At 34.0% G+C, this 25,071-nt stretch overlaps 2 protein-coding genes across 4 annotated transcripts in view; both read left to right on the top strand.

Moving 5' to 3' along the window:
- Positions 1-6,906: 6,906 nt before the first annotated feature.
- LOC110030682 (probable serine/threonine-protein kinase PBL19) lies at positions 6,907-14,685 on the top strand. 3 transcript variants are annotated; one of them, XM_020733525.1, is made up of 5 exons: positions 6,907-7,173; positions 8,173-8,583; positions 10,485-10,745; positions 13,146-13,268; positions 13,735-14,685. In XM_020733525.1, exons 1-5 carry the CDS (start codon positions 7,075-7,077, stop codon positions 14,236-14,238), a joined length of 1,398 nt encoding a protein of 465 aa, XP_020589184.1. In that variant the 5' UTR covers positions 6,907-7,074; the 3' UTR covers positions 14,239-14,685. The 3 variants fall into 3 exon arrangements, with proteins under 3 accessions (XP_020589184.1, XP_020589186.1, XP_020589185.1); XM_020733527.1 differs by having other exon boundaries at positions 7,090-7,173; positions 8,157-8,583; XM_020733526.1 differs by having other exon boundaries at positions 7,094-7,173; positions 8,169-8,583.
- A 1,761-nt stretch (positions 14,686-16,446) lies between these two features.
- The window catches only part of LOC110030687, a gene marked incomplete in the record, with an annotated part of 14,677 nt that continues 6,052 nt past the window's right edge, over positions 16,447-25,071 (top strand). The window contains 2 exon segments of the mRNA XM_020733531.1: positions 16,447-16,457; positions 22,185-22,531. Coding sequence (XP_020589190.1) covers positions 22,207-22,531 — 325 coding nt within the window.

Here is a 25,071-nt window from a genome sequence, read left to right as displayed (position 1 = left end):
TTATAGGCATAGGTTTCAGTATTATAAAATAAAAATTGGTCCGCTAATCATTGACTTTTCAGAAGGACTTTTGATAATTATAGAGTTATTTGCATATAATAAGATCGAGGACTGATCCTATCAGTAATTGCTTGTCGACCGTTAGGTGAGTTTTGACTTGATTGATATATGATCTGAAAGAGAGCCCCGTCTTGATCTTTCTGAGGGCTGATCCTTGCCTTGCAGAAAATCTTATGGCACGTTCCACCAATCGCTCAAACAAGACGACTCCCTTGCAGGCATCTAATTCAAGATGACCGTGAACAGCTATGCCCGATCTTCATTATCATCCTTCCGAGCAGTTCAACTGCCTTGAAATTCGTGCGAACATATTTTTATATGTGCATATTTAGTTATCTGCTTTTTTTGCTTCTCGGAAGATGCACTGTACATGAGGACAAGATAATCTTTTTAACATGTATGAAATAATTAAATGATATTATTGTGCAATTAAGGATTTCCCTGAATTTTTATGCCCAGACCATTATAAATAGGTCTTGGGCTAAGGAATGTTTGCTTTGTTTCATTTTCTTCTCGCTTCTTTAGTTTTTGGTCTCCTTTTTTTTTACTGTTGCAATGTCTGGTGAGGGAGTGCCATCAACCGACAGGAGCACCCTCCTCAAAGCAATGATTGATATGCGGGTGAAGGCACGCAAATTCGCCATTAAAGTGGAAACCAACAGGCGAGGCTTCCGTGGGAGAGTTGATCAAGAAAAGAATTGTGCAGGGGTCACGAGCGAGGGGAAAAGATGATCGAACCGGGTCTTTAGTTTTTTTTGTAGGTCCATCACAGGGGGGGAGCTGCGTAGGAGTTTGGAAGGTGTATCAGAGATCGTCTTTCAAGACACTCCTTGGAGGAGGTTAGTTGGTCACTCCTATGACCTATCCAAAGGGGAGGATATCCGTTCAGACTGTCTAGTGGACTATGCTTCCAAGGGGATCGAGAAAGCGCTAACTAAAGCTGGGACTCAACCTCAGTCGCAAAAGGGTGGCTTTTCCTTCATGGATAGAGTACTAGAGAAGACCAGTGAGGAGTTCGTCTCTCACATCACTTCTGAATGGTGTCGAGTTTTGTATATGTAGTTTAAATCACTCTTTTTAGTATTTTCTTTTTTTGCAGTTGCAGACGCTGTGATGCTCGCTTCTACTTCCTCAGACACTAACGCCGACCCTGTGGGTGCTGTGCCAAGGACAGCAGCGCGCAATCCTTTCTCGGCTATGGGAAAATTATTCATATTTATAATTGTAAACTTATAGTGATTTATTATAACTCGGTTTTTTTTTCTTTTTTGGGGTTTTTCATCTTCTCTTGTTGTTTTTACATATGTGTGTGCTTAATTTGACATTGTGCATAACCGTTTATTTATTACCCTACCATCGCACATTTTTTTGCACTCAATAAATTTTTTTAGTAAATGATGTTATTGATCTAAATAAATAAGATGTTGAATAAATTTTAAATTAACATCTAACTGGTTTATATCAAATAAATATAATAAGAAAAAATAAAAAATAAAAAATAACTTTTAGCTTTATAAATAAAATAATATATAAGTTGTAAATAAATTTTTTACATAAATAAATAAGTACTAATAATTTAATTTATTTCAACAGAAAATAAAATATATATTAATCAAATTTTTATGTAAGTAATATATTATATAATTATATAACATTTTACAATTTGTTTGTGGAATAACAAACAAATTTATTCATTAAATACTAACAAAAGAGATGAAATATTCAAATTTATTTATTTACTCATTTGACCAATTATGATCTAATATCAATCGGGTAAAATTGTAATTATTCATAAAACAAATACCTACAAATAACACATAATATCTAAAACAATCTCATGTAAATACTAATTTATATTTACGGAAGCCCTACATCATAATTAGGGAAATTTACATAAATGCTTATGTATTTATGCATCTAACTCCTAAAAACTTTCATATTTATATTTATGACCCTTAAAATGTGTATTTCAATTTTAAAGAATTAGTGATAAACATATTTTCATATAAACATGAAAGTTTAAATGTTACATGTTGTGAGATATACACCAGTTGATGTGGTATATAAATCAAACAGGAGAACGATCTTTGAAGCGAAAAATTGAGCAAGAAAATTCACACCAGTTAACACAGCGGAACACATAAATTTACATGAATCAAACAGGAGAAGTGAGATATACACCAGTTGATGTGGTATATAAATCAAACAGGAGAACGATCTTTGAAGCGAAAAATTGAGCAAGAAAATTCACACCAGTTAACACAGCGGAACACATAAATTTACATGGTTCGGCAAATTGCCTACGTCCACGGAGTTGCAGAGAATTTTACTACTTGAGGAATTTACATCAGTCGATCACCTCGACTAACAAGAGGAATCTATCACTCTCACTTCATTGCTCTATCTTATTCTCTCTCTACACTGAGATACACCGAAGAAACTTTACACCGAGATACACCGAAGAAGATAAACTTACAAGAGAAATAAACATAATTTCTCTTCCGCCACAAGCCACCAAGAAGAAGCAAGAGAAAACAATCTTCTTCTTCTTTTTTTTTCCTTCTACCGCAAGGAACTACTTCTTGTATTTTCCTTCCTCTATCCCGAGGAAGCCCGAAGAAGAATTCTTGTATTTTCCTTCATCTATCCCGAGGAAGCCCGAAGAAGAATACAAAAAATCGTGACTTTTAAAACCTTGAGGAGAGCTTTTCTGTTCGCAACTTAAAAGGAGACGGAAGACGGAAAAGGTTCGCAGGACGAAGCGATTCGCTTCGCAGCAGACGTTGGCGCCTACGGTTCGCGATTCGACGCCAAGGGGAGCGGGTTGCGACTATTTCACGATCTGGAGTGCAGAAGCGGGATCGAGAGGTGTGGATCGGGCTCCAGTGCTTAACAATCTCCCACTTGGAGACTGATACACCTACTACAATGTTTTCTTCTTCAAACTGATATCATCCACTGGTATTGTTGCCCTTTTCTTCAAACATAAATCCTCGAACATGAATCCTCCATTTTGAATCTTCCATCTTGAATCCTCCACCTCGGCAACTCAAAGCCCTGTCTTCACTCCAGAAGACCAACTGAAGTTGTACACAACTTCAATTTCTCAAGAGTAACACCATCAGTCAACATATCAACATGGTCAACATAGTTTTGCACCTCCAAGCTATTTCCTGGGTTACTCTTGTCTCTGCTTACAACTCTCACTGCATGGGCAATATCCTGCCTCTACTGAAATTCTTTTTCAACAAGTCTGGTCTTATACCTTTTACTGTCAGTACTCAGTCTTCACCTGGTACACCCACTTATTGTGTAATGTCTTCTTCCCTGGTGGAAGTTCTGCCAGCTCCCACTTGCTCGAACTTTCATCTTATAATATTTCCTCATAACTCTGTGGTTCTACATTATCTGTATGTGGAACAATAGGAATGAGTGTCCCAGACTCACTCTCCTCTTCACTTCCATCATCAACAAAACTATGAACTGCCAGCAATAGGGCAATAGTACATCCCGTATTTTTTCATATACCACATTTGTGATATCGTTCTCCATCTTCTTGTGATTCATGTAATTCCTCTTTATGTGGTCAGACTTGCCACAATTCCAACAGGTTTCCTGCTTACTAAACTTTGATTTTGATCTCCCTATACTTGAGTTCCTGTCATGTTCTCCCTCTGAAATTAACATTGAGTGTCGAACTCGTACCTGAGATCTCGCCAGAATCTTTCCTGCGAACTTCCTCAACCAAAATCAAATCACGAATATCATCACATTTCAGTTTAGATTTCCCAACAAAACTGCTAACTGTCATCATCATGACTTCACAACTATTTGACAATGATACCAACAATATTAGCGTGCATATCACATCATCAAAATCAATTTCAAGAGATGACAATTGATTTGTGATAATATTGAAATCATTCAGGTGTTAAACAACAGAAACACATTATGTCATCTTCAAGTTGAATAACTTCTTCATCAAGTACACCTTGTTATTCGTCGATGGCTTTTCATACATACGCTTTTCATATTTCATACATACCTGATAAGGCTGCAATGAGATCTGCAATCGTCCTCTCCTTGACGACGTTGTGTGTAATGGACTTCGATAAGGTTACTTGAATAACCCCCAGAACTTGTTGATCCAACAGATTCCATTCAGTCTCATCCATTTATTTCGGGTCTTTTCCCCAATAATGAAAGATGAAGTTTCTTCCCATAGAGGTAGTCCCATAAAGGTAGTCCTCTATTTGCATCATCCAATAACCAAAATTTGTACCTTCACTTCATCTGCAGCAATCATTCTTCCTCATATCCGAACAAAGCTCTGATACCATTTGTTGTGAGATATACACCAGTTGATGTGATATATATATATAAATCAAACAGACATACGATCTTTGAAGCGAAAAATAGAACGAGAAAATTCACACTAGAAAATAGTAACACAATGCTTACGTCCACGGAGTTGCAGAAGACTTTACTATTTGAGGAATTTACACTAGTCAATCGCATCGACTTACATAAGGAATCTCTTACCCTCGTTTCGTTGCTCACTCTTCTTCTCTATCTTTATACATCGAAGAAACTTTACACCGAGATACACCGAAGAAGATAAACTTACAAAAGAAATAAACTCAATTTCTTTTATGCCACAAGCCACCAAGAAGAAACAAGGGAGAACAAATCTTCTTCTTCTTTCTTCTTCCTTCTTCCTTTTGCCGTAAGGAACTACTTCTCGCACTTTCCTTTCTCTATCCCGAGAAAGCCCGAAGAAGAATACAAAAAATCGTGACTTCTGAAACCTTGAGGATAGTTTTTCTGTTCACAACTTAAAGGAGACAGAAGACAGGAACGGTTCGGGAATCGACGCCAAGGGGAGTGGGTCGCGATTGTTTCGCGATCGTGAGTGTGGGAGCGGGATCGGGAGGCGTGTATCGAGCTCTAGCGCTTAACATTACATATGTAAATACAAAAGTTTTTGTGTGGTATGCAAAAAAATACACCTATATTTACAAATTACAAATGTCTTAATTTTTTAATTTGGATATAAAATGTAAATGAAAGATATTTGCGGATAAGTAAATATTGTTCAAATTTGAGGATAGTTTGGATATAAAACGTTTTAGGCTTCGTCTCGTGAATGGCTTTGGCGTGTTGACAGAAGTATCATAATAGACGTTTTAGGCTTCGTCTCGTGAATGGCTTTGGCGTCGGTGTTTTCCCACTTGTCAGGTTATAAAAAATCGCGGATTCCCCCAATAAATTCTTTGGAAAAATATTTTCAAATTTATTTGCGCAATTTTCAAAAATATAATATTTATTTCATTTTCAAGCCCTTTGGATTACTTTATATTTACTATTTTATTTAAACACATCTTCATTATTTAGTTCAGAATATCTTTTTAAATTTTATTTAAACACATCTTGATTTTTATTGAAGCGTACCAAATTTAGGACCTGTTTGGGGCAGTTTATTTTGTGCGGTGACGTTTTGAAAACACACCTGACCTGTTTGGTCTGTCTTGTTTTGGTAAACCACGTTTTGGAAGCTTATGCGTTTTCAAAATGCTGAAAACGTTTTGACAGCTCATGCGTTTTCAAAATGCTAAAAACAGTGTTTTCACACCGCATATATTCAGGTGTGGCGGCAGCTTTCTAACAGTGATCTGACTTTTCAAAAAAAATAAAAAAATTGTAACAGTCATCGCACCTAGCTTATCAACAGATTATTTTTAATCAGCTTATCAGTAGAATATTCAATAAGTTGCAGCTGCTCCGAACAGACCCTTAATAGAAACTAATCTCATTTAATAACTCTATCTCAAACTCATACACTTTAACTATATTTTTACAAATTACAACAATTACAAAAAATTAATTATTTCATATAAAATATTTTTTAAAATAACTTATAAATGAAAGGATAATTTTTGCATATAACATCAACCATTCATAAATACATCAACTTGAATGTACATACATAAAACACAGTTCTTTAGTATTTATATATATTTGACATTTACATTTATAACATTTTTGAGTTATAAATCTAAGCCTAATAATGTGTATTTCACTTTTATAAAATCAATAAGAGTGATATTTTTTATGTGATGTTAAAATATAAAAATTGTGTAGTATAGATGTAAATGCTACTAAATAAAAATTAATAATATGTCAAATATAAAAAAAAAATGAACTTTGTATTTGTACTTCTAGATCAAATCACTGAGAATTTAATTAAAAAAAAAAAAGATTGATAAGCTATCAATAAATTTTTATCAACTAACGTAATTCTCGGGGTATGACATAAATTTCGAGACAAATTGTAGAGCAAGAAAAATTCAATATTCAATTAAAAATCATCAATAAGTCCTATTGTAGCAAACTTTTAGTCAAATTGACTAGCTCAATTGCATCTTCTCAAACATCCTGCCAACCTCAAAGACGACGCATCGAAGCTCCAACAACTATTCCCCAATGCGATTGCTTCATATCATGGAACACAAACTTTTGTACACGATCATTGTAACTCGAGTAACTATGTAACTTTTTTTCCATCCGTGCGACATGACAAGTATATGTAATCTCCAACTCATAGTTTTTTCACATTTCTAAGTTTTTCACGAAAAAACTCATGATGTTTCTTACTCTATTACCCAAAAATATGTTGAATTTTAAACAAAAATTATTCTAGATATTAATATTCAGACAAGAACTATTAAACAAATAGAATTAAAAAAAATGATGCTTTTATAAATAATTAATATTTAACAGCCACGCGTGCAATTACCCTAAATTAAGAGTGGGAATCTGAAACAAAGAAAACAAAACTGTTTTTTTTAAACCGAGCCGACTTTTCCGGCCATTGGAGCTCCTCGCTCTCCTTCCCTTCACACCTATGCTTCTCCCACGCCTCTTTTATAATTCTCCGCAGCTTAGGTGTTCATTGGTTGGTCAGAATCCCAGCTGCCCCCTTACAATCCTCTCTTGACTTTCATCATCCCATAAATGCGAACCTCGCTGTCCATGATTTTCTTAACCGTCGAGGAATCCCTCTCAAGAGGATCGAACCTTCTTCATCTTCTCCCAATCAATCTGACTTTAAAGGTTAGTTTTGATTGTTTTCTACATCAGCTTAGGGTTTTTTTTTTTCTAAGTAAGGAGTCGTTGGGATTTAGATTGAGTTGGCGAAGAAGATTCTGAGGGAGAATGGTTGCCTGGCAAGCGGCGATTGATTTAAAACCAGTTTGTTTAGGTTTTTTGCTCTAATTTGTTTAATGGGTTGAAGAGGTTTTTGTGATTTTTAGAGTTTTTTTGCTTCTTTGGTTAGAGTTTGTAAAGGAAGCGTAGCAGAGGGTTGTGTGTTGGAAAGAAGTAGGTGGAATTCTCATTCCCTTGCTGGTTATTTTATTTGGGGGATTGAAGTTTTTTAGTGAAATAAATATATATTCATCCATTTGCTGCGTGATGATTGGACCAAGATTAGTTGCCTGCACTTTCTTAACCTTAATTTGTTTAATCTTGTCAATGCATTTAAGGGCTTATTTGATTGTTAGGTTCTGGAAAAATTGAAAATTGATGAATTTTTCTTGATTTAGTTACTTTGATTGATGTACTTAGAAGTCAAAATCCCTTTCCATGACGTGTTTTTAATCTATAAGCAACCGAATGATCTGAAGGGGCTGTATGGTAATGGCTCTAGTAGCTTTAGTAAATTCTGTAAAAAAGTTTACTTTTTTGTGTTTGCCAAGATACTTAAATCGGTTACCAAACAGCCCCTAAAGAGTTGTAGGGCCGAAAAAGAATATTTTGTGTTTCGTTTGCAAAAATATTAAGTTGTAGGGCCTGTGTTTTGCTCTAAAAAGAATATTTTGTAGCGCATGTTTGCTGGTTATTTCATTAAGGATGTTTTGAAGACTTGCGATATTTTTGGCTAACTCAAGTTCTTACCTTATAAAGAGTGGGGCATAATCTTTATGATTGTAATTCTCCACTACATAGTAAAATTTGCAGCATGGCATAGCCATCAATTGGGCTCGTATTTTTTCGTGTGTTCATGTTCTTTTTTATCTTTGTTCATTTGCTCTCAGTGTTTGGAATAGGTAGAATTTTGAGATTAGATTTCAAACTGGAAGTATGAAGTGTTTTCAATTCTCAAACGGGGAGGGCAAGCAAACTCCCCCAGTGAGGAAGTCTACATCAGGTCTTTCCACCAGCACTGCATCGACTGATCATGATACGAAGAAATCAGGATCCGAATCAAACTCCATGAATGTTTCGAGTTTGAGTGCTGAATCGGTCGGAAGAACTCCTTTTCCAAGTTTGTCTCAAAAGCCAAATAATCTGAGGAAATTTTCCTTTGAAGAGCTAAAAGCAGCTACAAGGAATTTTAGTCGCTCGTTGATGCTCGGAGAAGGCGGATTTGGATGTGTATATAGGGGTGTAGTCAAGGGACATGAGGATCCACATATGACCATTGAAATTGCGGTTAAACAATTAAGCCGCAAGGGCTTGCAGGCAAGATTACTTTACATGAATTTCTCTTTGTAATTTATGATTTTGTAATTCAAAAGAAAATTTTGTTACACTTTTTAATTTATGATCTCTGTATGCTGCCGGACGTTTATAAAATTAAGGGAAATTTGAGATGCAAGCTTTCTTTTTTGATTATTTTCTATATGATATTTCTCTTAATGTCATAAATTTTGGGATCATGATGATAATCTTGCAAAATATTAGGTTACCCGAGTTCAAAATTATAATATTGACAGAAATGACAATCTAGATGTACTAACCCATATTTTTTCTTAAAGAAAAATTTACATACATACCATTAAGTTCCCATGCTCTTACAAACCTAACACCTACCTAAACTAATTTTTACATATATGTCATCTTTCCTATGCATTAAAAGGTGTATTTCACTTCTGAGAAGTTAAAATGATGGTATTTTTTATGGCAAATGAATGATTTAGGTGGAATAAATGTAAAAAAGCAAATTTTAGGTGTTAGATATGTAAATACATAGGAATGGGGTGTTATGTATGTAAATGCCCCTTTTATAATTGTTATTTATTTATTTGTTAATCAGCATGGTTGAATTGTTGGGATTAGCTTATTGACTTTTTATGTTAATCAGGCCTCTGCTTCTAGAAGCAGTTTGAGGATTTTTGGAATAGTAATTGTAAGAGAAGGTCTGTCTAGCAGATAATCACAAAGCATGTTGTTTAAAATGATAGTGTAGGTAGCTTACTGAAAACCAGTTTTTATGAATTTTAGCTTTCTTACATAATAATTTGACGTTTAATCATTTTTTTTTCAGTTATAAATCAGCTCATATTTAAGCCATGAAATTTTTTTTCAAAGATTCATCAGTGTTACAGTATTGCCAACATCAATCTATATATGATTTTTTTTGGGCAATCAACAATTTTACTTGATAGCACAATACAACTCAAGACAAAAATGGCATAGAGACAGATGCAATATTCTTCTGACAGTTGTAATTATGAATATGTGTAGAACTAATTAGCTTTTATATCACATTGAATTCTTAAGTGGTTTTAATCTGTGATTGTTACATAATAATACTTAATTATTGTTTTAACTCCTTGGAAAATTTGTGCTATTAAGTTACTATTGTGCGGTTAAAATGTAGTACTCTATGTTTGTTATGATGTTATGATGTTATGGATATGTAAAAATGTATTGATAGCTGAATTAGGCATAGTGGAAATGATAATGTTGATATAAAGATGCAGGAAAACTGATAAGGAAATAAGAAATTAACAAATAAAAAAGTGAGTCGAGCAATATTTGTCGAAGTTGAAGTGGTTGAAAATAAACTTTATGTGGGTTGGATATGTAAAACGATAGATAAAAAATGCAATATTAGATGGGTAGATACATCGAAGGTTTATGAAGAAGAATGGTAGACTTAAGATAGTAGGATTTGGACATGTATTCTAATTGCATGCATGTTAGTACATCTCAATCCTCTTCCATCAATTCATAAAAGGAAACACTGGTTTTTGCTATAAGATTTATAAGAGAAAAATGTCAAAATAGTCCCCTGATCTTTTTGCATGGGGTCATTTTAGTCTCATATTCTATATAAGAGTGCCAATTAAGTTCTAGACTTTTTTAATATGGGGTGAAATAGTCCCCACAGAGAATTATTTTAGCCTCAATTTGAAGAAATTGGTGAGTAATTTGACATTGTTTTAGAATCCGAGACTAAAATGACCTCAATTAAACAAACTATTTTGACACTTTTCTCGTTGTAAAAATGTGGTTGATTTTTTCCAGATTTAGTGTTCATTGTTAACTGTTCTCTTCATATCTCTATGATCTTATGAAAAATCATCAAATTGAGATAATTAATTTATTTAATGAATTTACTTTCATTGCATTTTCAGGGACATAAGGAATGGTTGACTGAGGTAAATGTTTTAGGAGTGGTTGAGCATCCAAATCTTGTCAGATTATTGGGCTATTGTGCTGAAGATGATGAAAGAGGAATACAGAGACTGCTTGTTTATGAATATATGCCAAATAGAAGTGTTGAATATCATTTATCACTAAGAATATCTGCTCCTCTAACATGGTCCATGAGGTTGAAAATAGCTCTTGACGCAGCTCGTGGATTGACATACTTGCATGAAGGGATGGACTTTCAGGTACTTTATTTTCTTTTGGGGTATTTACATACATACAGCACAATTCTTATGTATTTATATATCTATCACCTAAACATTCATATTTACAACATACCACTTAAAATTTTAACATCACATCAAAAATAACATAATCATAACCTTTTTAAAAGTGAAATGCGTAGGTATATGGCACCAAGGTGTTATAAATGTTAATATCAAACTTTAGATGTTAGATATGTAAATACATAAGAATTGTGCGGTAATATTTTAATACTATATGGTATGTCATAAGGGGAAGACATATAATGAGTTAATCACTTACGGTAATATTTTAATACTGTATGGTATTTCATAAGGGGAAGACATATAATGAGTTAATCACTTAGTTGAGAGCATTTATTCCAATGAGTACTTGTTTAGTTGTGCTGAGACTGCTCTATTAGATGTCTCATCTGTCCATTGATACTTTTTGTAACAGTAATCATAATGGTGCTAATTCTTTTTGTTCACTCATATTCATTGTAACTGATATTAACTGAAATTGTTGGATCCAATGTTGTTCATAGAAACATATCAGGAGTGCAGAGAAAGTGATTTAGAGAAAAAAGATTGTGAGGAGAATTTTAAAAATTTTGGGTGCGAAACTTTGATGTGATAGAGTTTCTACTTAAATTTCATGTGCTTTGTTGAACTAAGGTGACACCATTTTAGGGTTCCTTGAAGGTGTTTAGGAAATTGATTTAGCATGTAGGTGGTTGTGAAATAACAAGGGAATGAGAATTTGTCTTGTGGGTGATATTAGGAAGGGAACAAGAGGTGATTGGAGGCTATCCAGGCTGAAAACAGTGAAGAGAACCACAAAACACCGGTCCGACGAGGCACGGTTGCCGAAGGGGATCCACCAACTGTTTTGGAACAAACTTCAGATGCCATTTGCAAAAGGAAGATGATACAACACTCTGTGGAGTAGAAAATCAGAAAATAAAGTTGCCAAATCTAGAAAACTATTTCTAAAGTCTCAAAACAACAAATACAAAATATAAACAGTTTCTAAATAGAAAATAACCCTAATTAATTTTTTTTTTAAATATATATAATAGAAATTAAAGGTTCACAATAGCTTGTCAATGGTGAATTAGCAAGAAAATGTCGCTACCGCAAGTATTGGACGAGAAATCTTATCGATGCACCCCTAATTTTTTGGCAAAGATCACGGTTGTTACTGTTAAATTAGCTAGACGATACAATTACATGAAGAAATACATTGATTGGATTTGGTTTCATTAGTTGTGTAGCAGTCTCCTTGGACTTAGTTGGGAATTTTAGGCAAGTTTTGGATCAAGGACGAAAACGTCTAGCAAGTCTTCATGTGAGAACTTTTAGTTGATTGGTAAGTACTCAAGATGAGTTGTCAAATTCTTTGAGTGAATTGCCATGATTGATGGGAAACTTTGTCAGTCCCTTAGGGAAGCTCGATATCATAAAAAATGAGGATCTAGTAACGGTTATCTCTTTAGATGAATTGGTGGGATTTGTGCTAGATGACTTGTGGCTTTGGGCAACTCAGGCTTTGCAAGGTTGATTTGTAGCCAATTGAAGCCCTTTCACTATTAGCGACATGTTGAATTCAATTTAGGCTCTTATAACGACTTAGTTAACTTGTCTAGAGCAAAATTATGCATATAAAAATAAGAGAAAAATATCGAAGTAGTCCTGTGACTTTTTATCGAGGATCATTTCAGTCCTAGAGTTTATAAAAATGCCAATTTAGTTCCTAGGCCTTTCTAATACAAGTTGACATAGTCATCAGTATGGAGTATTTTAGCCCCATTAAAAGAGTCTGGGAACTGGTTTAACTCTAGAACTAAAATAACCATATGTAAATAGTTAGGAGACTATGTTGGCAATTTACTTGTATTAATTATTGTCACTTTTGCCTAAAGATGTTTAAATTTTTTTTCTCTTCTTATTTAGAAGGAATGCTATGATGGAGAATGTTCTAAAAATGTTTTTAAATAGGAAATAAAAATAATAATAAAAAAAAAAACATATACGCACAAGGTGGAGAAAAATTAATACATCAGGAGTCTTGATGCAATTTTGTATCAAGACTCCAATCAGGGTCTGTCACGCGTACAGACAGGCAGACCTATGTATTAAATTATATATATTTTTTTACCACGGTGGGGTCTGCCACGTGTACAAGCAGACCCTGATTGGTGTCTTGATGCAAAAATGCATCGGGACTTCTGATGCAATAGCTTTTCCAAGGTGGAAGCCTTGTATGAAACCTTTGTGCTCCCCATCACATTAATTTTTACATTTTTTTTCCTATTCTCTTTAATATGAAAGCCATTTTTTTCAAACATATATTATTCATAATGTTATTTTTAATAACTTATATTTATATTCTTTTGATAGATTATTTTTCGAGATTTCAAGACATCCAACATTTTATTGGATGACCGTTGGACTGCAAAATTATCAGACTTTGGCTTGGCCAGACAAGGACCCACAGAAGGATTGAGTCATGTTTCAACTGTGGTGAGTACAGTTAAAATGATATGTTACAGTAGCTTAATTTTATGTTGGCAATGTTACATATTATATATGGGTATTACTTTTGAATTGTTGCAGTGTTTTCTAATTTTATTCTGAAATGATTGGTAAATCTCAAGTACCATTTGGGTTCACTTTTATGTTTTATTTTTTAGGGGTATTTACATACATAGCACAACATTTCTCTATATTTACGTATCTATCATCTAAACTTTACTTTTTACATGTTTATCATCCAAATCTTTCATATCACCTAAAAAAATACCACTAATTTAACTTTTAAAATGTGAAACACACCCTTTCATGCATAGGCTCAGATGTGAGATATGTAAATAAACAAGAATTATATGCTGCTTATGTAAATTTCCCAATGAAATAATGTTAAAACAAGTAAACTAAAGTTGGAGGCAGTGTGTATTGAATCTGATTCTTTCAGTAATTAATCCAACAGGTTGTGGGTACAATCGGCTACGCTGCTCCCGAGTATATTCAAACCGGTCGTCTCACGACGAAGAGCGATATCTGGAGCTACGGTGTCGTTCTCTATGAACTGATAACCGGCCGCCGGCCGATGGATCGAAATCGGCCCAAGGGTGAGCAAAAACTCATTGAATGGGTAAAGCCGTACATGGCTGATGCAAAGAAGTTCCACTTGATTGCCGACCCAAGGATGGGAGCGAACTTCTCAACAAAGTCTGCCATGAAGCTCGCCGCAGTGGCCAATAAGTGCCTCATCCGACAGCCAAAGTTGAGACCGAAGATGAGCGAGGTGCTCCAAATGGTGCAGAGTATTGTTGATGATGATGAGATTGAAGCTCCGCAAACCCCTCTGATTGCGCCGAATGAGAAGGCAAAAGAGCGGAGCAAGAGGAGAGGAGCCGACTCGAAAATCAGGATTGGTGACTTGAAAATGTTATGGCGGGAATGGGCGCCTAAGCTAGTTAGAGCACATTGATGTCATCATACCTAAGAACATCTCTGACAACATGAGAGAGTTGTTCTTAATTCTACTGGAAGATTTACATACATATCACTTAATTCCTATGTATTTGCATCTCTAACACCTAAAGTTTAGTTTTTTTTTACTTCTATGTCATCTTACATATTCATGAAAAAGTTGTATCTCACTTTCTAAAATGTTGAAAAGGTAGTGTTTTTGATGTGATATGAAATGTTTGGATGGCATAAATGTATAAAAAGTAAAGTTTAGGTCTTAAATATGTAAATGCGTAAGAATTGGGTGGTATGTATGTAATATGTAAAATGTAAATGCCCCTTTTCCTCTAGTTTAGATCCAGGTGGATGTAGTATTTTATCCTGCAGTTTAATGAATTGGGAGCCTGTAAATGGAAAGGGTCTTTTTGAAATAAAACAAGTAAAATGGGGAAGATCTACATATTTACCGGCTAATTCCTATGTATTTATATATCTAACATTTGCACTTCAATTTTTACATATATGTCATTATATCTATGCATAAAAAGGTATATCTCATTTTCTTAAAGTGAAAACCGTGGGTTGTACAAATTGTATTGATATGTCAGCCCAATTCTCAAATATCTTGAGAGAAATGATTATGATTGTATTTAGGGTTGCAAACGAGCCGAACACAAGCGAGTCATGCTCAACTCGTGTTCGGCTCGTTTATTTTTCGAGCTCAAAAAGTGTGTTCGTGTTGGGCTCGTTTGTTTAACGAGCCGAACACTAGCTGTTCACGAACAAAGAGTCCTTTTAACAACCCTAATCATGTAGCCATAAGACAATAAGGGTTTGAGCAAGATTTAAAAATTATTATTTATATTAAAACATCATTTGAATATAATTTAATAATTTTTATTCAATTTTCTTAATCAATATTTTAATTGGTTATAAATTTTGTAGCCTTGTAGTCAATTAGATTTTTTTAAAATACTACTTAATATATACTTTTTATATATATATATATATATATATCAATTTTTTTTTATTTATTTTGAATAAAATATATTTATATCTATTGTGATGAATAGTATTTCGAGCCAAAACGAGCCGAACACGAACAAACACATCTTAGTTTGTGTTCGGTTCGTTAACTTATCGAACGAAATTAACGAGCCGACACGAGCTTCTTAACGAGTCGAACACGAGTTGTTCGCAAACAACGAGCCATTTTGACAGCCCTAATTGTATTGATATGTCTACGATAAGTTCGGTAATATAAATGATTCCTACAAAATTTAAGGATAAAAGTCTTGCATTAAACTTCTCAAATTTATGGGGACCAATAACCATTGGTTGGTACATATTGTGTAGGATACATAATTCATGATAAAGTGAGTATACAAAGAAAGATTATTAATGATTCTATAAAAAACATTTATATGCTTATATTTATGCTTTTAATTAATGAGTGTATAAATATAAATCTATTAACATTTATATACAAACACTTGTTAATGAGAGGTTATAAACAAAATAAAAATGAGAAATTTAAATATATGTTACAACATATTCAGAATATAATATTCGCATTTTATTCTTAAATACTTAATAATAGTAGTAATTTTATTTTAATATTAACGATTTAAGTATTATATAAATAAATATTAAATTTTAAATTCTAGATATATAATCATATAAAAAGATAGTGTGATACTCCTTTACTTGCCCAAATAAAATTAATAACTAGGGTTGTTAAAGAGCCCATTTCAAGCTGAATAGAGACATATTTGAAATCTGTTCGAATAGATTGAGTTCTGATTGAAATTGGCTTGTGGCTGATTTTGTTCGCGTTATTTCGATCTTTTCCAAATCGTAATCGGCTCCATTCAGCTCGAAATCAAAACAAGATAACCCAAAAGGTCAATTTCAGCTTGAAATCGACTTATAGCTCGTTATATTTAATTTTATTTAGTTTGATATATAATTTTTATAAATAAAAAATAATTCGAGCCCGATTCGCCTACGCCAAAACCAACGGCCACGATGCGTTCTGATCGAATCCAATCAGCCAAATCCACGTCGCAAAGCTGGGACGCGGAAGGACGGTCGCGCCGCTTTATAGTTATCCGTCACTCTCAAAATCCGTGTCTCCTCCCCTCGATTTTCTCTCTCTCTCAATCCTTCTCGATCGACGTGAGTCACGTTATTGATTAACTTCTTCGATCTTTCTGCGGAGGATTGCTTCGATAGCAAGTAAGTTTCAGTAGTCGATGCTGTTAGATTTTGCCTCTTTTGGGAATTTGCGGGGTATCACTTTTTAGGGTTTGTTTAACTGGATTCAGGGATGTTTGATTCGTTGTTGTCTTTAGTTTCGTTAGCCGGCACTTGTGTTCTGTTCCGATTTCGTTCGAGTTGTGTGTGTGTGTGCGTTTCGATTACGGTTCGACTATTCGGGAGGAATAGTTCGCTTTTGGTATGATGTAATGATTTCTTTTCTTGTTATATTTTATTTTAGCTTTTGAGATGTGTAATCATGGATGGAATTATAGATTGTGATCGTCTGCGAATCTTGTGGTGCATTTGTTTCGAATCATGGAGATCAACCTCAATCTGGAACCTACTGATAATTTTGCTACTGCAGTTTCTTTTGATTGATTGTAAAAATGAATATTGGAGTTGACGGGTGAGAGATCCTGGTTGTTTGTAAATGCCTATTCGAAGAAGTTGATCAAGTTGGGAAACTCGTAGGAACTTGATTGTTCAATTTGTAGTTCAAAGGTTGCTTTTATATGGTGCTGCTTTTGCCTTCTTAGATTTGCTATGAAATTTAATAATCCTTTTTTGAGGAGCGTCATGAGTAGTAGATGTGGTGAACCAAGTCAAATCAGGCGTATGAGTACTAAAAATTAGCATGTAAAAAACTATTGACGTGAGGACAAGAAAAGTTTAAATTTTATATCATAATCCATTAATGCAAGATTGTTTAGGAAGTTAGATTAAGAAAAACAGTTGTCACCAAGCTGTCTAGTGTCTACTCCCAATTAATGGGCATTACAAGGATAAAATTGTTGAATGTTAATCAAGGGAATAACTGATAGCTGTACCTAATCACTAAGGCTTCCATTCTAAGCTCACATGTTTTTGGGGCATTTACATACATTTGAATTCAGTTTTTATGAATTTACATATCTTATTCCTAAAGTTTGCTTTTTTACATTTATATAACCCAAATCTTTCTTATAACATAAAAAATACCTCCATTTTAACTTTTAAAATGTAAAATATGCCTTTTCATCCATAGGTAAAACTGAAGTTTGGGTGTTGTTTGAAGTTTGGGTGAAGTTTGGGTGTTATACATGTAAATACATAGGAATTGAGTGGCATCTATGTCAATCTTTCGTCTTTTTTCTATCGTTAATGATAGATATGCTCTTTGGGAGCATATGAATTAGATTATTAGTAATGTTATGCATAAGCATTGGTTACTGTTTCTAACATAATTGGCCATGAAGCTACAAATTAAGTCATCTCCACAAACTAAACTCCAATGAGGTAAACTTTAATTTTTTTTCTAAAATTATCCTCAGTTATTGATCTAATAAAACACAAATTGATTATTTTCTTATGAAAAGAAGAGATCTTCGCGATTGTAAAGATTGTAAGGTCATTTTAAGTTAAATTTTACGTACGCAATATCGTTTATTAGTTTTATATTTTAAGATTAAGAGTTGTAAAATAAAGAATACTAGAATTCATCGTCGTAGAATTAGATGAAAAAACTTAAAAGACACAAATAAAATTATTTTTATGAGTAAAATTCAAGATTTCAAAATTTTAGATATTCATGAAAAAACAAATGTTATGTGGGATAAATTAATAAACACTATTAAATAAGTAGCAAAAGATGTGCTTGAAAAATCAAAAGAAAATGTTTTTATAAATAAAAATATTTGGTATTGGAATAATAATGTGCAATAAAAGATAAAATATAAGAAGTTTTATTATAAAATTTGGTTTAAATGTAAAAGCTTAGAGAATTGGGAAAAATATCAAACGGTCCGTAGGGATTTTAAAAGAACGATCTATGATGCTAAAAATTCTGTTTTTAATGATCTTACCCGATTCACCTCGCCAAAACCAACGGCCACGATGCGTTCTGATTGAATCCAATAAGCGAAATCCACGTCGCAACGCTGGGACGCGGAAGGACGGTCGCGCCGCTTTATAGTTATCCGTCACTCTCAAAATCCGTGTCTCCTCCGCTCGATTTTCTCTCTCTCTCTCTCAATCCTTCTCGATCGACGTGAGTCACGTTATTGATTAACTTCTTCGATCTTTCTGCGGAGGATTGCTTCGATAGCAAGTAAGTTTCAGTAGTCGATGCTGTTAGATTTTGCCTCTTTTGGGAATTTGCGGGGTATCACTTTTTAGGGTTTGTTTAACTGGATTCAGGGATGTTTGATTCGTTGTTGTCTTTAGTTTCGTTAGCCGGCACTTGTGTTCTGTTCCGATTTCGTTCGAGTTGTGTGTGTGTGTGCGTTTCGATTACGGTTCGACTATTCGGGAGGAATAGTTCGCTTTTGGTATGATGTAATGATTTCTTTTCTTGTTATATTTTATTTTAGCTTTTGAGATGTGTAATCATGGATGGAATTATAGATTGTGATCGTCTGCGAATCTTGTGGTGCATTTGTTTCGAATCATGGAGATCAACCTCAATCTGGAACCTACTGATAATTTTGCTACTGCAGTTTCTTTTGATTGATTGTAAAAATGAATATTGGAGTTGACGGGTGAGAGATCCTGGTTGTTTGTAGAAGTTGATGAAGTTGGGGAACTCGTAGGAACTTGATTGTTCAATTTATAGTTCAAAGGTTGCTTTTATATGGTGCTGCTTTTGCCTTCTTAGATTTGCTATGAAATTTAATAATCCTTTTTTGAGGAGCGTCATGAGTAGTAGATGTGGTGAACCAAGTTAAATCAGGCGTATGAGTACTAAAAATTAGCATGTAAAAAACTATTGACGCGAGGACAAGAAAAGTTTAAATTTTATATCATAATCCATTAATGCAAGTTTGTTTAGGAAGTTAGATTAAGAAAAACAGTTGTCACCAAGCTGTCTAGTGTCTACTCCCAATTAATGGGCATTACAAGGATAAAATTGTTGAATGTTAATCAAGGGAATAACTGATAGCTGTACCTAATCACTAAGGCTTCCATTCTAAGCTCACATGTTTTTGGGGCATTTACATACATTTGAATTCAGTTTTTATGAATTTACATATCTTATTCCTAAAGTTTGCTTTTTTACATTTATATAACCCAAATCTTTCTTATAACATAAAAAATACCTCCATTTTAACTTTTAAAATGTAAAATATGCCTTTTCATCCATAGGTAAAACTGAAGTTTGGGTGTTGTACATGTAAAAACATAGGAATTGAGTGGCATCTATGTCAATATTTCGTCTTTTTTCTATTATTAATGATAGATATGCTCTTTGGGAGCATATGAATTAGATTATTAGTAATGTTATGCATAAGCATTGGTTACTGTTTCTAACATAATTGGCCATGAAGCTACAAATTAAGTCACCTCCACAAACTAAACTCCAATGAGGTAAACTTTAATTTTTTTTCTAAAATTATCCTCAGTTATTGATCTAATAAAACACAAATTGATTATTTTCTTATGAAAAGAAGAGATCTTCGCGATTGTAAAGATTGTAAGGTCATTTTAAGTTAAATTTTACGTACGCAATATCGTTTATTAGTTTTATATTTTAAGATTAAGAGTTGTAAAATAAAGAATACTAGAACTCATCGTCGTAGAATTAGATGGAAAAACTTAAAAGACACAAATAAAATTATTTTTATGAGTAAAATTCAAGATTTCAAAATTTGAGTTATTCATGAAAAAATAAATGTTATGTGGATAAATTAATAAACACTATTAAACAAGTAGCAAAAGATGTGCTTGGAAAATCAAAATAAAAAGTTTTTATAAATAAAAATAGTTGGTGTTGGAATAATAATGTGTAATAAAAGATAAAATATGAGAAGTTTTGTTATAAAGTTTGGTTTAAATGCAAAAGCTTAGAGAATTGGTAAAAATATCAAACGACCCGTAGGGAATCTAAAAGAACGATCTGTGATGCTAAAAATTCTGCTTTTAATAATCTTTATAATATATTAGATACTAAAGAGAGTGAAAAATATATGTATAAACTAGCCAAAAAAAGAGAAAAGAAAAATAAATATTTAACTCCAGTAAAGTGTATTAAAGATGAAAATCAAAAAGTAATTTTCTTAGAAAAAAATATTCAACATAGGTGGGTGAATTACTTTGATAAACGAGATTTGGGAGTTTCTTGGCTTACTAAACTCTTTAATATTATTTTAAAAACTAAAAAGATGTCTGAGGAGTGGAGGAAGAGTATTTTGATCCCCATTTTTAAGAATAAAGGGGATGCACAAGAGTGTGCAAATTATAGAGGAATTAAGTTGATGTGTCATACTTTAAAATTATGGGAGAGGGTAATTGAACATAGGTTAAGATGCATCACGAAAATTTCTCATAATCAATTTGGATTTATGCCTGGCAGGTCTACTATGGAAGCTATACATTTATTGAGAGGTTTGATTGAGAAGTTCAGAGATAATAAGGAGAATCTGCATTTGATTTTTATTGATTTAGAAAAAGCTTACGATAAGGTTCCAAGAGATATCCTTTGGAGAGTTCTTGAGAAGAAAGGTGTTGATAAAAATCGTATTAGTGATATCAGCTCCTTGATCACTCAAAGAATTTCAAAGATAAATTGGAAAGTCAGCTGTGTTAAACGATTTTCTTTGAAGTAAGGGAAAAATGTACACTCTTCTTGGAGGTGGTGAAGAAACGTAAGCTTTCAACACTTGAAGAGGTACCGCTTGACCATTGTTAAGAAGAACTCAATAAGAAGAGCCATTCGCATTGTACTTCGGGGCCTCTAACATCATAGTCAGCTTGATCTTTGATCAAAGAAAATCGATCTAAACAACTCCAAATTTTCCACAGGGTATCAATCCACAATATTTTAATAGATAAAAAGATCATATTGTGGTGTCATATTTAAAAAAAAAAGGTTTGTCTTCCTCAATATTTTGAAGAGAAAGCATTTGAATTGAGCGGACTGGAAGGAAGCACAAGATTTGGATGTATTTTGTACTTACTGTATTGGTGGTAGATTTCTTTTCAGCAATCCCTTGCAAAATGATTTTTTCCCGGATTTTAGGTAAATAAGATGTTGATGCTTAACTTGCAAACCTTTGAAATAACAAATCACTGTGATTTTTCTCACGGAATCATTGGTTCTTCTCCCATCCCTACCAAAAGAACAAAGGACACACAACACCCCAGCATGTTCAAGTTTTCCGCAGCTTCTACAGCGGACCATCTCATCAACCTTAGGAGAAGTTCTGATTAATTTTGATTTATTTTTTTTGGCTGGTTTTACCTTTTTTTACTTACCATAAGTATGTCCTTGTTCATTCATATCAGTAACTTTTTTTTATTTCTTTTTTTTTTTTTTTTTTTGAACTTGAGATTTGAAACATCTACATGTAGTATTTTGCACATTCGTTTAGATAATTAGCTGCAGGCTAATTTTTCTGGGGCATTTACATAAATAGGACACAGTTCTTATGTATTTATATATCTCGCACCTTAACTTTCATATTTACACACATAGCTCTCAAATGTTTAATATCAAATAAAAAATAGTACTATTACTACTTTGAAATGTGAAATACATCTTTTCATACATAGCTTTAAAGCACAAAATGTTATATATGTAAATATGAAAAATTAGTTGTGAGATATGTAAATACTTATAAATTATGTGCAACATATGTAAATTTCCCTTTTTTCTAATGCTGTTTTAAGAAATGCTAATCTGCCCCACTTGATCTCTAAAGTTCTTTCACTCTGTTGATTTTATTTCAGTATCTTGATCTCTTCTAAGCTGATGATCATGTATGACCAAGATCCCGATGTTCTTCGATGGGGTCTTCATCTTCTTCAAGGTGATTTCTTAAATAGTGCATATGGCGAGGGAACAATTCGCAGTGATGCCAACATTTACCAAGCGGCGTACAGCACTCAATGCAATGTTGCTCTTGATTGCTCTAATTTTGAAAATGATGAAATTATTGCTCATGCTCTTCAAGAAGAACTTTCACAAGTCGCTCTTGCTGAAGCACGCGGAACATCTCCTGCAGGCGAAGAACATCTGCAAGCATCTGTTCTTGCTCAAGCTTGGCTTGGTCCGGCGGCGAGAGATTCAACTTCAGGTGCGGAGATAAGCTGAAAGTTTTAGTGCCTCATTGATTATGGAAAGATTAAGTTGATATATTTGTGATTTCATTTACAAAATTTTTTAATTACCTGACAAAGTTGTTATCCCCATTAATATGAATATAATTTGGAAATTTATGTACCTAGCACACTATTCTTATGTATTTACATATCCCACACCTAAAATTTCATATTTACACACATAGCACTTTGGTTATTTAAACCCATGCATGAAAAAAATGTTTTTAACTTTTATAAAGCGGTGATAGTACTATTTTTTATTTAAAATTAAAGATTTGATTCCTGTGTGTAAATATGAAAGTTTATGTGTGAGATATGTAAATACATAAGAATTTTGTGTTGTGTGTAAATGCCCCATATACTGTGAAGGTATCTTGGCTATCATTAACTAGGAGTCAACATAGAGTACATATTGTTGAAATTCAGACTAAATGGGAAAATTTTTATTGATATAAACGGGGGTATAAAATAATCCTTACATGAATCCTAGAATATGAAAGACAATAAAAAAGAAATAACATGAAATGAAAGATATAACACTTAAGATCTCCAATTAATCAATTAATATTAATTATTTGGATATAATGAAAACAACATAAAATAAGAAAGCCTAAAATATAAAAGAAAATAAATCTAATTCAAGAAAATAAATCTATGATGCCAGGAAATAAAGTTATATTAAGAAATAAATCTAATCCTCATAACTTCAAACAGAAATAAATTATTTCCTAATATAACTTCTAACACTCCCCCTCAAGTTGGAATCTGGTTAACAACCATGTTCAAGTTGGATTTGAATACATCAAACATTGGTCTAGGTAGATCCTGTTAAGTAAAACTTGAAGTTTTCATTTCGTACTGCGGCTTTTTTTACTGCAGTTCATGCAATATCTCTAGGTAGGAGGAAGACTCCTACAAGTAATGCTGCAGGGGAGTTTGTAGGGAAATAGACAATTGTGGTTGCTTTTGACTACAATTCCTACAATGTTTGCAAATTGGCAGAGGGCTCCTATAGATAATGCTTCAGAGTAGTTTGCATGAAATTAGACGATCTGCAGGAAAACGTGGTCTGCAGAAAAACTGACTTTTAGTTGACTGTAATTATCTTTGATTGTAGTTCTTCAAGTGTCTGTAAGTAGGCGGAAGGTTATTTCAGGTAATGTTGTGGCAGAGTTTGCAGGGAAGTAGATAACTCATAGAAAAGTTGTAAGCTATGACCTGTAGAGAACGAAAAAGCTCCATAGGTAGGGTTGCTGCAGGAAAAAGCTCCAAAGGAGGACAAGTTGTAGGAAAAAGCTCCGGAGGAAGATCTGTTGCATGAAAAAGCTCCGGAGGATGGCCTATTGCAGCGAAAAACTCCGGAGGAGGGCCTGTTGCAGGAAAAAATTTTGGAGGAGGGTCAGGAAAGAATTTCCGGAGGAGGACATGCAACAGGGAAAAGCTCCGGAGGAGGTCTTGTCATAGGGAAAAGCTATGAAGGAGGGTCTGGTGCAGGGAAAAAGTTTCGGAGGAAGGACTGCTGCTGGGAAAAACTCTAAAGGAGGGTCTACTGCTGGAAAAAACTCCAGAGGACGGCCTGTTACCTGCTGTGGGAAAAAACTCTGGAGGAGAGTCTGCAACATGAATGATTGTCGTGAACAATTGAGCAAGGCACTTTCATATTTGGGTCTAGTTTTAGATTAGAACCCATAGATTTGTAGTGTTTCTCTATCACATCCCAGTTCATAAATTGTGGGTTGGTCGCAAGTTCTTTAACATCCTGTAGAATAGGAGCAACTTTTGTACCATGCTTATTAAGAAATGTTTTATATGAGGACGGGAGGTTTTATTCTTTAAAGTATAAACATATAGGATTTGGTTTGAAGAGAGTCACATAATGAATACATCACATGTGACCAAGTCAAAGGTTTACATGCAGTTTTAAAATGTTGGCGCTTTATCACTCAATTAAATGCCAAAACATTAGAGCATGAATCAATATATAAACAACCATACTGCTGCGTTGTGTTTCCAGTCCTGTTAGGAGTATTGAAGGACCGACCACAACAATTGCAAGCAATGCTCTACATCCCACAGTTCTTCTGTGCCCCCAAATAACAACAATCAATTCATCCACAGAAACAAAAGTTCTAGCAAAGGTCCCAAAAAATAAACCATATCTAAATGTCTCTTTTGCTGCGCTCAGCAGTGCCGCCCCATTTGTGGCCGCCCCCACCTTTCTCACATAGACACTCTTCTTTCCACGACTCCTCAGTCGAGCAAGTATAGAGAAAAGTGCATGATCGCCCTTGATCCCCATGTCGATAGCAAATCCCTTCTTGGTAGCCTCAAGACACCTCAACCACATGCAGTCATCTTTTGTAACCCCTAGCTTTTTAATTGAAGATGAGCGTGAGGAAGGCAGCACCGATGGAAGATTGCTGACATCTCCATAGATCTGACATTCATTCTCGTCGACTTCCGTTGTTGCATCGTCAACGGAATCGACGCCGTTCTTCGCCCAGAAGGAGCCATG

This window comes from Phalaenopsis equestris, unplaced genomic scaffold (assembly GCF_001263595.1).
Source record: "Phalaenopsis equestris unplaced genomic scaffold, ASM126359v1 Scaffold000752, whole genome shotgun sequence".
Lineage (NCBI taxonomy): Eukaryota > Viridiplantae > Streptophyta > Magnoliopsida > Asparagales > Orchidaceae > Phalaenopsis > Phalaenopsis equestris.
Note: the sequence above shows the minus strand (reverse complement) of the source record. Positions and strands in the feature narration are given on the sequence as shown.